General features: G+C 37.4%; 1 protein-coding gene across 6 annotated transcripts in view; it reads right to left on the bottom strand.

Annotated features, from left to right (window-relative positions):
• The window catches only part of PIP5K1B (phosphatidylinositol-4-phosphate 5-kinase type 1 beta), a 107,688-nt gene that overhangs the window by 5,386 nt on the left and 86,231 nt on the right, over positions 1-16,071 (bottom strand). For all 6 annotated transcript variants that reach the window (XM_062018706.1, XM_062018704.1, XM_062018705.1 and 3 more), the window contains 3 exons: positions 12,916-13,071; positions 12,027-12,171; positions 264-381 (listed from right to left, as the gene is read on the bottom strand). In XM_062018706.1, coding sequence (XP_061874690.1) covers positions 264-381; positions 12,027-12,171; positions 12,916-13,071 — 419 coding nt within the window. The remainder of the gene's footprint in view (positions 1-263; positions 382-12,026; positions 12,172-12,915; positions 13,072-16,071) is intronic.

Consider the following 16,071-nt stretch of genomic DNA (forward strand, 5'->3'; position numbering starts at 1 on the left):
AAAACCAGTAATACAAAAGAAGCCTCTACCATTAGAGAAAAATTGAAAGGCATTTTGATGTATTTCATTATTAACATAATAGTTAAGAGACACATAGATTCTTTAAGGATTTACTTTGGCAAGGTACTTAAGCATGTCTCATATAAGAAATACCTCAATAAAGCTCTGGATCTTGAAGTTAAGCAAGTATTTTAGTCACTTACGAGCCCAAATAAAAGGAATTACTGCAGAAAAAGCCCATCAGAAACAGTTTGACAACTTACTAAGTAGACATCCAAAACAGAAGCATTATCGTTTTCCATTTCCAGTGTGCTCTGTTCTGAAGTCAAATAGATAGCACTGTCTTCTAAAGTGAATGTTGAACTCGAAGGCAACCCTTTACTGCAAAGAGACAGGAGATCACAGTCAACCAAAAATCAAATTAAAGAGGGCTCAGTCATAGCTCAAAATTTTAAAATATATTTTCTCTTAAATGTAAAAGCTTCAAGTACTTGAGAAGAGGGAATGTAAATGGACAGATACAGATTTGATGACAATGACTAGATACTTGGCAGACCATACTTAGCTAACATACACAAACAACAGTTTCTATTTTTGCATAAACTAAAATTTTATCAGGAAGTAATAGTGTTCATTTATTTAAAGAATGAAACTATATCACAGTAAATGTGAGATAATTTCATTAATTTCAAAATAAGTTACTTCCACATTTGACATGGTATACATTTTGGCAGCATTTCTTCATTCAAATAGAGAAAAAAGATTCACTGATCCGGCACAGTAGCACTGGCCTTTCTGATCCAGATACAAGATCATTTGCAGCCAACAGTCTGGAAAGGCAAGTGGGAGAGGAAGAGTGTCCTGTGATTAATAGAGCTCTGTAAGGAAGTGGTATTTACAGAGCAGGTGCACAGTATTGTTTCATTCACAGATATTTTTTGTTGTTGTCTGCTATCCAGAAAGAGTGTGAAATTGCAAATGCATCTGCACAGTAATCTTGTTTTGTTTTCTAAATAGACTTGGAACCACAAAGCCAAAACTCTTAAAGGTGCTTTAATGGACTTAGGTGCCCATTATCATTTGTCCTCACTAGCTGCCAGAAACGAACAGATGTCAGGCTGCCTTGAAAACTCAACTGTCAGTTTTGCAGAAACATTTTCTAAAAGCTCTTATCTATCTGCACACAAGGCAAATGATTCTGCATTATAACTGGGCATGGAAACATTGTTATATCCATCAGTCCAGAAATTACTAATTTCCTCCTCCCTGTACAGTACTTTGTAGTTTAAGTCTGTTTCAGGTGGGGTATAATTTAAGAAAGATCAAAGGTAGCATGCAAAATAGAAAACAAACTCAAATGATCAACAAAATAATGAGTCATCAGTTACCTTCATGTCACATTAGTGTTATGAGCACAGCATTACATGAGCATCACATTACAATGTTCCTTTTATTATATGGTACATTAGACAACTTTTCAAAAGCAGGACTATTTCTTTTGTCTCAAGGGTCACCCAGCTCCCACTGACTTGGCAGAACTTTTCTCACACCCTCTTCTTCTGTTGTATTGAGCATATTTCAGTCACATCAGTGGTCTGTCAATCCTTCATTTCACTGAAGGAAGCATAGCACACAGGAAGGAAAAAACTGGGCTGTTGCCAAATATTAGACTACGTTTTACCACATTCTACAAAATAAGCTCTGGTATGAAACATACTACTCTTGGCAAAGGGAAGGGAGATGGTAGGGAGACAGTTACTTTTGCTTGCAGAATTATGGGCTCTGCCGTTGCACACTTCAGGAGTCTGAATGTGGAAGAGCCCAAGTATGAAAGTCATGTGACATGAGACAAATGTGCAGTGAGCAGCTACTACTGCTATAAAAACACGAAAATCCAGTGGCCATCCCTTGCTTCTGGAAAACAACACTCCGCATTACCAAGTGTAGAGCAAGTCAGACAGGCTGTGGTGTATGACCTGGCTTTCTTCCTGGTACATTATTCAAGGTAGGTTTAAAAGAAAAAAAATTAAATAGAATAGTTACTCCTTTCATATACAGATCAGGCCACTTCACTGACACTTTTACTGCTGTTATTTTTAACTTCTTTTACTTCCAAAAAACTTCTGGAACCTGTACTCACAATGATGTGAGAATTCTGCAATTCATACCAGTAGCATTTTATTTTGTATCCTTCATGTATCAGAAGACTAAGACCTAGTCTTCGTATTACTTCAGTTTAATTCACTGGCTAACCATGACACTTTTCTTTCTCTATACTCTGCTTTTCCATTAGAAGGCCCTGCACTTATCTTTCTCTTAGTTTGTTAAATTAGAATCTACATTGCTTCACAGCCTGCTGTGGATAGTAAATAACAGCAATGTGAGTTCAGCACTTGGTCTTGTGATTGTTAAACTGGTGTTACTTGTTACATAGAATAAAGACAATGCTAACTCCCCTTTAGAGTGTGCCTCTTTCCCCTCCTACCTCTTACAGAAATACACTATAGAGTCAGGCAGAAAATTAGGGTTGATACACTGCTTTTTAAGAGAACTCAAAAAGAAGTTCCCGTAAATGTCACAAAAATACACCTATTTAGTAGTGAAATTCCTAAAAAATATATTAATATAAAGAAATTTCTAAAAAAGAGATTAATATATAAATGTCTTGAAAGACGGAAGGAAAAGGGGTAAAAGAAAGTACAAAGATGAGAAAACCAGCATTGTCTAAAGTCCTTTGAACAAAAACAGGCATGGAAGTAGAAAATGAAACCACAAAGATGCCCAGTCTACCTTATTTTCTTACCATCAGAGAACCACAACTTATTTGCAGATAGCAGTCTGCTTGCTGCTGACTTTCACACTGAATAGAGAAAAACTCTGACAAGTAAGCAAGACTCATCTCCTGTATGAAGAAATATTTATTGAAAGTAGTGCAGGAAAACTGCAAGACAGAGCTTTATTTCATATACTGGAGTTCAATCACTAGAGTTTTTTCTCTCTATAAAGGAACATGAACTGTCCTCTTTCCCTGTAGAGTGTATAAAGCACAAAGTGGAATTTCCAAGTCACTATCATGTTAATTCGCACTTGGAGCCTTTGCTGGTGTCAGTATAAAAGCAACTGCTTTTTCCAGAAGATGAACCCTGCTGCAACTGCAGTATAGAGCTTATGTGTAATAATCTAATAACATCTTCTTAGTTACAATTGCTCAGTTAGAAATCATTTTCGTGGCAGAAAGTGGCAATCATTTGGTTATGTTTGTTGCACTTGCTTTGCAATGGCAGCACAATGCACACGCACCCCAGCTGGCTGACTACAAGCTACATGACGATAGGCATTAAAATTTTTGTATGAAAATATGGAAAAGCAAAAATTAATTTTTTTACCATCTCATCCTTAGTGTTAATGTCGATCCTATTTTAAGAAGCCCTAAATGTTTTGTCCTTAAGCTGAAATGAGGACAAAAGCCATACTTTGACATTCTAAATCAGCACACTTCAATGCTGATAATCAAAAAAACCTGCTGCAAGTTCTCTTCCCCTTGAGTGTAAAATAAAAGCTTAATTTTCTGAAGTCCTTCTAAAATGCTCTCTTGGATATGAGACGCAAAAAATTCCTCACTCAAATTAGTTCAAAAAGTTAAAAGACAGTTACAGATTGCGACTTGCAAACAGGAAAAATGGGATGCTGGGCTCAAGACCTTCAGTAAGAACGAAGAGCATAACTTTCATTCATTTTAATCTAAGGATCATATATGTAAGATCCTATTAAATTTCTAAGGAATAAAGGAAAAAAATTACACTTCATCAAGGAACTAGTATAGCCAGACAATAATAAAATGAAGTAGTAATAATAATAATAATGCACAATCAAAAGACTGTTCTCTTTCCACTCTCCCAAATTTTAATCACTATTTCTGTTCTTCATATTTTGTTTATATTAAAGTGAAATTACAGCCTTAGAAATAAAAGACTCCTGTTTTCTTCGTGGAAAAACAAACATCCCTCATTGTAAGTTGCCTACTTGTAAGACAGCCTGCAGAACACTTCAGTCTCTTTTCCAAGTCATTGCACAGCCTTTGAAGAATGGTAGAAACAGTGCCAGGCAGTATCAATTGACCAAAGCAGAAGCTCAAGCTGTATTTTGTTCTCAGTTGGTTTGGTTTTTTTTTTAACTTCCCATAGTGTGAAGAATAGCTCTTGTAGTAATATATTTATCACCTTCTTTCAGATAGTGACAAAATACAACAGCTATGAATTAGAAGAAGCTATTGTGTCTCCCTGGTTGTGAAGAGTTGTAGTAAAAATAGGCTTTAATGTCTCTCTGTAGATGTCAAATATGTTTTCCTGTAGCGTATCCCACTGCCCTAAAGAGCAGTGCATGTACAATGTCCAATGTGTTCGAAAACTCTTATAAACTTTTGTAAAAATTATCAGTTCATTGCATCATGAGTTTTGAATTTTAAAATCTCTGCATAGAGAGGCTAGCAAGAAAAATGTCTTGTAGGGTAAGAGAGCAGTGAAACTATTGTTCTAAGGGACAACTCAGTAGCAACTCTTGTGGAAAATCTATGCTGCATATACATAAATGTGAACAAGGATGAAAGGTATTTATGGACCTGTTGAAATAAATGCATTAACTAGTCTAATGTTTACAATATACAATTGTATATATACAATATCATCTCTAAAACCAAACCTTGCATTTCGTTTTTATAAACTAGTATGTCTAACAACAAACAAACATTAAAAGGTCAAACAGTAAAACTCCCTTGTAATGTTCCACTAATGCTGTTGACAAACATCAAAACTACATACCTGAGAAAACAACAGATATGATTGAGCTTATAAATGCTGCTTTAGGTGAAGGGGTCTGACAGTGAGTCTGTACTATTACACTCACACTAATGGCAAACCACAATGGATGAATCAGTAAACGCGTCAATTTCATGACAGTCAACAAACCTGTACACAGACACACGTGGCAATTAAAATCATGACACCTGTCATTTTTGTACCTATGTATATATGTATGTAGTGTGGTAGTTGAAATGAGATGATGCAAGTCATCAAATTTACAAACTCAGACTACATGACAAAATACGGGGTAATAATAGCCAAATCCACTGACAGGTTCACATCATTGTGTATCAGCCCTTGGAGAGATTGACATTTGAAGTCTGTTCGGAGAAGCTGCTCTGGATCCTTCTCAGGAGAAAAAAATAAGGCACTGCAATATAAGACTTGAGTATCGAATATGGAAAGTAGTATGCAGAGAGACAAATTCAGCCAAAGAAACATTTGGCTATGAACTAAATAACTATTATTACCAAAGGGGTTTCACATGCACATCTATGTATTTAACTAAACAGTAATTTTAAATTTCAAGTAAAAAAAAGAGTATAGGGTTTTTCTTTACTTATCAACAACCAAGTTGTTTGCAGAAACGTTGGCTAAATAATTTATAAAGCTTTTCTTCTATGAAGGAAAGCAAATATTCTTTTTAAGACTCTTTTTATACAAAATCCCCAAAATAACGTGCTGTAAACAGGGCATCAACAATTGAATGGGATCATAGATCAGATTAATTTAGTAAGCACAGACTGATGCATTCCTACTTCTGTACACATGCAGAGGTCTTCAAAAGAAAGCCCATAGCAACACAATGGGCTGCTTTTAAAATGTATCCAGTAGGAAAACAATCCAGCTCAACATACAGCTTGGACTGCAATGTCAAATTTATGTCACTCCATTCATGCAGCACAAGGAAGCAAATGATTCCATCACATTAGGGAACATGAAAATGACAACTGATTCTTTAAAGTGATGTTGATTAAGTTTATGATAATTCTGCAGATTGGTTCATGATACTGTACTATGTCTCAAGGGAAACTAGTACAGAGAACCAAAGTATGACACAAGATTGTGTATTTTATGATACTACAATTCAGCCCAAATTATGGGAAGGTTTGCTCCTTGCAGATACGTACTGCTGTTTTTATGCTTAAAACGGTGATATTTAAAAAAAAAAAGTCACAAAAGAGTATATATATATTTGATAGTGACGGACACAGTCTTGAGCTAATATTCCTTCCAAAGGACTACCAATATCTATTCCTTAGCAATTGCTAATCCCAGTTACCTGATGGTAAGGTGAGATAACATGACAAGTACCAGCAGAACCTCAGATCTACATTGGCCTGTTGCAAACAGAACACCAATTTTTCAGGTGGCTTTTATTTTTCTGAATGAGTGGAGCCATTTTGTGAACATTTTATGAAAAGAAGAGTCCCTCAGTCATGAAAATGAAATAAACCTTGGAAAACAGGAGTCTTCTCACGCTGCCTTGAAACTGTCTACCCATACAGCACTAGAACTGAGGGAAGACTCAAAAGTAGGAGGTGATATCTCTTGTTATTCACCAGGACTTTAATCAGAAATTTCTAGACTGTACCTTTGAGAAAAAAATATCAAACAGCCATGACAAAAACAAGATACTCTATTTACTGCTCTGTCCTCTGTTTATTATGTTAGCTTAATATTCTGTTGAGTTACATAATGGTGTCACTCCTAGAGACATTTTGAGAGGATGAACTTTTGTAACAAAAAATGTCACCTATGAAATCACACAGGCTATTTTTCAGAAAAAGAAATTATGTACCTTTTACATATCAGTAAATATCTATAGGCTTGGAGCAGGAAGAGGTGACATTAAAGGGTCACAAGTCTAATCACAAAGCATCGATGTGGATCATGTACTCAAACCAGAATGAGGAGCTTCTGTCCACAGGACTAATCCTTTTGTCCATCTGCTATTGTCATGAACAGTGACTTTTGCCTTTTGGGAAAACGTTGATCCCTTCCAAGGACAGAATCTTCGCTTTACAAAATATCTGCCTATTTTACAAATTTTCATTAAGAAAATAATTCTACCAGGTCTTCTAAAGAATTATCTTTATTACCTCTTTCTTGTCACCCTTCACTGCTTCATCATTTAAAATTAATCAAAATCTTCAATAAGGGCAAAAATATTATTGCAAAAGATGAAGTCTTTAGATTTGCAAGTCAATAATAACTTCCATTTAGGGCTTCCAACCTTTACTTTATACACAAGCCTCTGAATATCAATGGACAAGCAAAAAGTTAATCTCTGAGAAACAGTCATCTCTCCTTGCTTTGCTGCAGTTAACATTTGTTCTGACTTCTTACTTGCTACATGATATTTAACACTGAATCTAAATACCTACAAGAAGAAAACACTTAACATACTAAGAGTACTTTCACACACTTAAGTAATATTTCAGTAGAGCAGCACTAAAACCACACAGAGTACTTAATTTTTTTTCCAGACTTGTACATTATTAAGCATTCTCTAGTACCTCAATGACTAAAAGATTTAAGTGTAAATGGTTCAGAAAAAATTAAATGGAGAAGAAACTGTATTTCTTATTCAGGAAATCATAGAATCATAGAATGGTAGGGGTTGGAAGGGACCTTTAGAGATAATCTAGTCCAACTCCCCTGCAGAAGCAGGGTCACCTAGATCAGGTCACATAAGAACATGTCCAGGCAGGTCTTGAAGACCTCCAAGGAAGGAGACTCCACAACCCCTCTGGGCAGCCTGTTCCACTGCTCCATCACCCTCACAGTAGAATAGTTTTTTCTGATTGCCTCACTGATTCCTTGGTACAGATACTTGTGACTCCATACGATATTAAGGACTGATAATCCTTAACCATTTACACCGAATGCCAGAATTACTCAGTATTGCTCTGGCTATGAAAGGAACTCAATTACATCCTAGACTTCAATGAAAAACCTCGAGGAAAAGCAAATTTCAGATTAATCTTTCTTAAGACTATGAATTCCACCTGACAGAAATTGTCATATGAGGTATGGGTAAGAGGCTGAAACCACTGAAATTTAGACTTACCTTAGTAAATGCAAGAAACTAGTGCATCATCCAGATTTGCTCTGCATTCACATGTGAAGCCAAAGACCGGAATTTTACACTTCAATATGTGTGCAGGACAAGCCTTTACATGCCAAGAAAGATTCTTCTCTCCCCACAAACTAAATGCAATAAATCAAAATACTAACTCCTGACAACATTGGAGAGGGGGGAATTCTGGTAATTTAGATGACACCGTTTTCTTTTAATGTCAGCCTATGTCATTAAAAAGATATCAGGACTGTAAGATTAAAATATATGTCTTTTGCCCAACAATATTTTTTTGATGCTTCCTCAGGACTGCAGGTACCAGTGTAACACTCTTTAAACTGAAATTATTCAATCTGCTTTTCTGCTAAGCTTCTTGCTCTGTTAACCTTGTCACAGTTTTGTCCTTCCAAAAGAGCATAACAGATAAGGAAATAAATGTAAACTGTTTATTTGATTCAGTATCTCTGAACACTTTCAGACATTATGTATTAGAATTCAGATATATTATTAACTACTACAGCCATAATCCTGTAATAGAACGGAAAAAGAGTGACAGCACCTCTTAAAGCACAAAAAGTTCTTCAGATGCAACAAAATAGAGCTGCTACCAGCACATTAGTACTATTTACAAATGACAGCCCTCCTTCAAACTAAAACCTGACATGGTATAGAACTTCTGCTTAAAAGTGTAAAAAAGTAATCTTGTAATTAATCTCTTAACAGCAACACACATGCTTGTCAGCGGTTGGTAACTGAAGTTCAAACTTCTGCAACAGCATTTGCATAGCTGCATTGATTGTCAGTTTTAATGCAGTCTTCCAGCAAGGCAAAGAAAAATTGGTGGAGGCACACAGAAAAGAACAAGCAAAATCCCTGTATACACAATGTATCAGAAAGAATACATCAGGGGAAGAGAGGTTTTGTACAATTTAAACAGTGCATTTAGTTATTATCCTTAATCTTTAAACTGGAAAAGATAAAAAAAAAATGTTTACAGTTACTTTCTCCCATTCAGTAATCATCAGTCACAATGACTGTGCCCAACCTCACTGTTGCCCTCGTCTTGCTGAAGTAAACCTGTTTTATCTTGGTTATTAATTAAAAAAAGCTATCAAAAGCAATTTCATCACAGGAGAACTGGAGAAGCTTTGTTTTACTTTAAGCCACAATTACATGTTGCTTCAATCACAGTCAAATTTTCTTTCTTTCCCATGGGGATTCCCCCAGTGTGTCAGTGCATCTGCTCCCAGCATTAGAGCATTCAAGTCCTCTTCCTTCTCCTAGCTGCTTATTTTCATGAAGCTTACATGAATTTAATCCACTGAATCAGATTCAGGCAAATTTGTCTAAGCTTCAGAGGCTAAGGGTGGCGGAAGGCCAGCTGAACCATTTAAACTTAACACACAAAGGCTGGTTTACATAGAAAATCAGACTGGCTAAAGGTACACCTAAGTATTCCGTACAACAAAAAACCTAATGCCTACAAATCCCTTTTACTGAAAATACTTTACTTTGTTGTTTGATAGAATGTCAAGTCATGGGGCACTTCAGTTCAAAGTTTGGATATTTAAGGAAGCTTTGATTGTAAGAGAAAAAAAGCCCACAATTCTCAAAGCGTTCCAAAATTTCATGTGGTCTGCACTGAAAAACAGCAACACAAACACAAGGCAAACAACTGAATATTCAGAAAACCAGAAAGAAGTGCAAAGAGAAGGCAGAAATTCATACTCCTTACACAAGTTACAAAATGGAGGCACAGAATACATACAAGAAAAAAGAATTAAATTTTGAATTAGATTATTTTCCTAACTTCAAATGAATTCAGCAATCTTCATCATATAACCTGCAGTATTTTGACATTACTCTAATGCCAGAGAGGTGAAGTACTCCTTTTTGCATGATGGGCTTTTGTTTGGGCTTGTGACCGGAAGCCATGAGACCTACTGAAAGACACATTGGAAAGAGACTTTCTGTTGTATCTTGAAACTCTGGTTAAAAAAACCAGCCCATTTCCAGAAGCACCTGTTAAGGCATTAACCTCCTTCAGGACTTTACAATTGTAAAAGCAATGCCAACTGAGATAATGATCACACTGCTCAGTACATTCAGATTTGTCATCTTTAATTTAATTAATTGGTACTTATTAGGAAAACTTTACCTGGAGTGGCAAAAAATCTGTCATTGATTGTGCTATAAAAATAATCTGTGATATCATATGTAAATTTAACATTTCTTAAGACAAAGCAAATAAAGGCTTCAAATGACGGGTATTTAGACTCAAAATTGAAAATATATACCAGTGGAAAATTAGGTACTAAAATGTCTTTGCACCAAATATAAAACTACTTGAGGAAGACTAGAAAAATCTTTGAAAGTTTTAAGAGAAGCAATAAATTGCCAATTCTATTCCCTTACTAAATGAATACTTCACATTGTTTATGATAGAACCACTTGACTGAGAAACAGCTTCATAGAACAGAAACCAGCTGTCTTCTGACAAACAAGGAAGCCTACATTTGCTGGATAACATATGTCACATTTGTCCATTTTTTTCCCTTTTTACTTCCCTTTTTTAGATAAAGTTCCTTTTGTGTTGAAACATTCAGCTATATTCCCCTTGCTATGTTTACCAGTTCCTTTTCACACTGCATCATTAATGCCATGTTTCCTCTAACTCTTCCAAGACTGAGGAATAACTTGGTGAAAAATAATGAGCTAGCAGTCTGGAAAAATACTCCTAATAAGGTCTATGTTTATGACTGTTGCTCAGTCTCTCTTTTTTTGCTTTAATCACAAGCTTCTAAATGCTTTGCATTATCTACCAATTAGTTATGGGAGTTTTAAGCTGTATCAAGCCAGGTCTACATAAACTCTCCTCACATGATACAGCTCAGCAAGTCACCTCTGTCTGCTTAACCACATTGGCAACAGTTCCTCACTTCCTATCACAAGTGCTGAGCACCCTCAAGGAAAGACGGTGCTAAGCTTTCTCAGGTAAAATGACATTTCCCTGTTCTTGGAGAATGATTACATTCAAAGTTGATAGAAACAGAGGGTTAATTCTGAGAAAATGAGGTTTTCCAAGGTATCCAAAAATATCGTAGCTCTCTTTTTTAATGAGACAAATAATGGCATTTGTCTTTATGGGCACATACTCCTTGTTAGCATTAATAGGAGTCAAGGAGCTGTACAGATACTGTGTTATTACTATGTGCACAGGATTATCTGTTTGCAAGGAAATTTGTGTACTTGCTGCTTTGTGCCAGGACTCTTTGAAGGAGAAGGAAAAAGTCTGATGGAGAAGACGCCAAGTTGCAACTGTACTAAATAACTTGAAGCAGAATGTTACAGTCAATTTTATATTTAAAGACTGAAAGCAGCCTCATATTTGTGAACAAATTACTCTTTCAGATTTGGTTTCAAAGACTGCTCCAGGCTTTCTGTTTATCAGAGACAAATGGCATTAATGAGTCCTGCATCACAACATTTCTGTAATACTCAAAAGCAGAACCCCAGTGAGAAAAATCTAAGATATCTACAACATGATGAATTATTGTAGCATTGTTTTTTGGTGTTGTTACTTCTCTGCTAGCTTTTCTTATGGAAGGACTGAAGTTCCTTCAATGTATCATAAAAACATAAACATAACTTCAGCTGGATATATTATTTAGTGCCATGAAGAAGGAGGGACCTCCCTGCACTGATGCAGAACACAGAACTGTGTACAACTCTGCAAGTCCTCAGAATCATCTTGAGGAACTTAGCTTAATACTGAGCATTAGATTGTCACATGAAACAGTACTTGGTCAGGAGCAAAAAAACACTATAACCAAGCCCTAGGATATATCTGAACAGCAAAGATGTTACTTTGTCAGCCCTGAAGGCAGACACATATAATAGCAAACAAATACATAACAAATCCAGTGGGCTTATGGCATCCCTTCTTCACTGGAGAGGTTCAAGACTGAGCTACAGAGACACTTGCCCCTGCTGTGACTTCTTTCACAGAGCCTCCTCTAATCACACACATTGCCAGACTTTTAGCAAAACATTGGGGAATCCTCTACCACATATACAGTGTTTACCTGCTAGAATAGAGCATAGATTGATCACGCTGATAATGTTCATCAACATTCAAGGAAGAAGAGGAAATTGTGGTTGCCAAGGAAGCTGCTTCAAACAGAGATGGAGTGCTTGGCACTAGATCTGGCCGGTGGTGTGAACCTAGTACTGCATACACAATAATAAACAACATTAACACATTTAATTTCAAATTGAATCCAAGAATCTGCATGCAACCATATGGATTCACACAGTGCTCTCAGTACCTGCTTGAAGCTTCTTCATATATTTGAATTGATAACATTTTAATATTCATGTGCCCTATCCACACTTTTTGCATTAAATGGTGAATTTCTGCTGCTAGACATTATATTCCACAGAAAACAGAGCAACTCCAAGGTCTAATACTAAACATCAATACAAACATCTTATGAATTTTTCCAAGTTTTGTGACTGGTCTCAAAATACCAGGCTCAAGTTTTCAGATGGAATTAGGCAGCTGGTTCTCTTTTCAGCCTGGCTGCAGAAAATCTCTGAAAGGAGCAAACTCTGTCTCTTCCAAAAGGCTTTGGAAACATCGAACTGAGCTTCAAATATTTCATGTGACACATTCATTTAAAAGTCATTGAAAATAATAGTACTGGCTCTGGCCTTACTCCGATAACTGGGTTGCATAAAGTTTTTGGGGCAGTCCTTGAAATCCAAAAGATTACCATCATACTATAACCTTGATTCTGACTTTCTCTTGCTCCTGAAGGTCCATTCTAACAAATATGACTAACGAGTCTCTCCACAAGAATAACTTGACTCTGAAGTTTTAAGGAATCAACCAGACTGGAAACTTTCTGGTTACAGGTCTTCTAGAGCTTACACTAAACTCCCTTAAAAACATGGTGATGTGAAAGACATTACCTTCTTCATCAAGGCTGGCATAGCTTTGTCCTTCGGCAAGAATGCCATGCTTGTCACCTTTCCACTCCTGGCTAACTGCACACACTATTTCTTGTGATGTTGCCTTTAGGGCTGTGATGGAATTGCACCGTTTCTTTGAAGGTGAAGACTTTAAAGCTGTATTACCAAATGAACACAGGTGTTAAATTATATCATCTTATCTTCCGCATATGTCTAACAGCACATAGAAAAGCAAGCAATCTATAAAGCTAGAGTTTCTGAATCCAGACAAAGAATAGATCCAGATACAAACACACTTATCAAATACAAATTTAAAATTAAATTAAAATCAGAGGTAAAGACATTGTTATTTAATCTATGAGTGAAGTACTTTTATTCTTTTCTGGAGTATCTTGCTGCTCATAGGACTAGATAAAAAAAGTCACTTAACCTACTTTGACATCACTAAGTTACAATCACCTAAGTAGTATCAATCCATGTAATCAGAGACAGAATGACACAGGAGAAAAAAAAGACAGGGAAACCGAAAGGACATTTTGAAGTATTCTGAGAGGTTATGACCATTTTCTTCAGCTGTAAACTACTGCTATATAATCATGTATGTGCTACGGAAGAATTTTCAATTCAGTGACATATGTCAAATATCTTATTTGAGTAAAATAAACACTTCCAAAAAGTTGATGGCTTCCATGTTGAGGTATGAGCATCCTCTTCCTAATTCTTACCAGGGTCTGCCTATGTACAATGGCATTTTGGGTGAAACTCTAGGATCTGATCATTGCCACTACTACTGAATCATGATCCCTGTTTAGTTGCTCTTCTATGGAAGGATGCAAGACAGTTCATTTAGTATTTTTCAGTTGCAGCTGCTGACCTCCATACATTGGCTTCAAGGTTACTTGTAATAGTTCATGTTGTGCTCTGCTACAAAATTCAAATTGAAAGCACCAAAGCCAGTTGGCTAAAGACTGAAGAAGAGAATCAGATGCATAGCTCCAGGATATTGTTAAAAAATAACATAGCAGAGCGCTGCTCAGCTAGCCTCTGCCCAAGGCTGAATCTGCTTATTATGCTTTTATTGTTATTTATGGAGGTTTGCTCTGTGTACTGGAGGAGAAACCATACATTCAGATCAGTGCTTAAGAGTTTAAACTGAAGATTAAACTGAAGAGTCTAACTTGAAGATTATAAACAATGCTCCTGAAGGCAGGAATACTCCAAATTCTTTACATTATGAAAAAATGATAATGCATTTGAACCATTAATCTGTATAAAAGCAGATTAATAGCCTTGTATGCAAAGTAGATGCCATGGTTTGACATGATAGCCTTTTCTGGTAAGGGGGAAGGGGCTGTAAAGATGTTTCCCGTAAGGAGTTGCTCAAAAGTCTCCCTAGCTCTGAGCCAGACTCACTTCTGGGGCTGAGCCAATTAGATGCCTTCACAATCACTTTTTAAGAGGAAGCTGGAAGAGGAGGCTTCTTCCTCCTTCTTCTTCCTGTTTCTTTCTTCTTCTGTCCCTTCTTCATTTCTGGCTGGTGGTGGTGCAAGGAGTAGGAACAGTGAGAGAAACAACCATGTGGACTCCAAGGTCAGTGATGAAAGAGAGGAGGAGGTGTGCTGGAGCAGAGACTCCCCTGCATTCTATGGAGAGAACTGGTGAAGCTGAGATTTATTTTCATTTCTTTAAAGACCCTGCATCGGTGGTAGAGACTCATTTTGATAATGAGCCCGTAACAGGGGTAGAGACTCATGTTGCTTATCCCGGACCAGGGGCAGCGATTCACTTTGTTAAAGGCCCTGAGCCAGGGACAGTGACTATGGCTGGAGGAGGCTGTGTCCTGAGGGAGGGACCCAACCACTTCACTGCAGACCCCAAGCCAGGGGCAGTGATTTTCTTCTTTAAAACTATGGCTGGAGCAGGCCGTGTCCCGAGGAAGGGATTCAATAGCCACAGCTGTAACTGTTGGAAGGAACCCACAACAAAGCACCTCATTAAATTTATGCCCAGAAGAGGCCTTGTCCAGAGAGAGGGGCCCTGCAACTGCAGAAACTGCAACCATGGCAAAGAATCCACACCAGAGATATTCACCAAGGACTGTGTCCCGTGTGAGGGACCCTGTATCGGCAGAAGCCGCAGCTGTTGGGAACAACTCACACCAGAGAAGTTCCTTAAGGACTGTGTCCTGTGGGAGAGACCCCATATCGGAGCAGGGGAAGAATGCCAGCAGTCATCCTCATCTGAGCAGAGAGAAGCAGCAGAGCCCATCTGTGAGAGACTGACCACATCCCCCATTCGCTGCCCCCCTGAGCCATTGAGGAGGGAGGAGGTGGAGATATCGGGAGCAGTGAGCTGGGCCCAGGAAGAGAAGAGGGATAGAGGAGGGAGATCTTAAAGTGCTGGTTGTAATTTTCTCATCATCCTACTCCCTTTTTGCTTTTATTCCGTTCTTTTTCTTGTAGAATAAACTTTCCTACTTTCCTCTCTAAGTTGAGTACTGGAAGTGTTTTGCCTGGAAGTGTAACTGGCAGTGAGACCTCCCTGCCCTTGTCTTAATCCACAACAACCTTGCTTCTTTTTCCCTGCCATTTCGCTGGGGTCTCTGCCATCCTAACGAGGGTGGAGGTGAATGGGGGCACTGAGCGAGAGACTGTCGTGGTGCTGCTGTGCTAGCTGGGCCAAACCGTGACAGCAGATTAGTAAGTGTGGGGTATTAAGACAGATTAATAGCCTGGAAAAATGAGACAGACAAATTAAAATTACAGAGAAAATTAGGCATGATGTATTTAATTGTACATTCCAGCTTTCAAATGCAGAACTGGTTGTGTCTTGTGGTGACATAAATGTTGCAGTCAGATTTAGAAAGAACTGAAAAAAAGACTCAAAAGAAACATTCACAGCTGCACTAGACATTTATTTTGTCTATCAGACAGAAGTATCAAGTTGTGTCCTCCTTACTCTATCAGTGCAGAAGTTCCTTTGAGTATTGTCTCAGACAATATTGCTCCCAACAGCTCTCTGGGAAAATCATTCTAGGGTTAAGAGATCTGAGTCTCAGAAGGCTCATTCCCCTTTTCAGCTGAATTTTGCTTCATATTTTGTCCTATGACATCAGATTCTTTTATTTTTATATTAATCATTCTTTACTGAACGATT

This window comes from Colius striatus, chromosome Z (genome assembly GCF_028858725.1).
Source record: "Colius striatus isolate bColStr4 chromosome Z, bColStr4.1.hap1, whole genome shotgun sequence".
Lineage (NCBI taxonomy): Eukaryota > Metazoa > Chordata > Aves > Coliiformes > Coliidae > Colius > Colius striatus.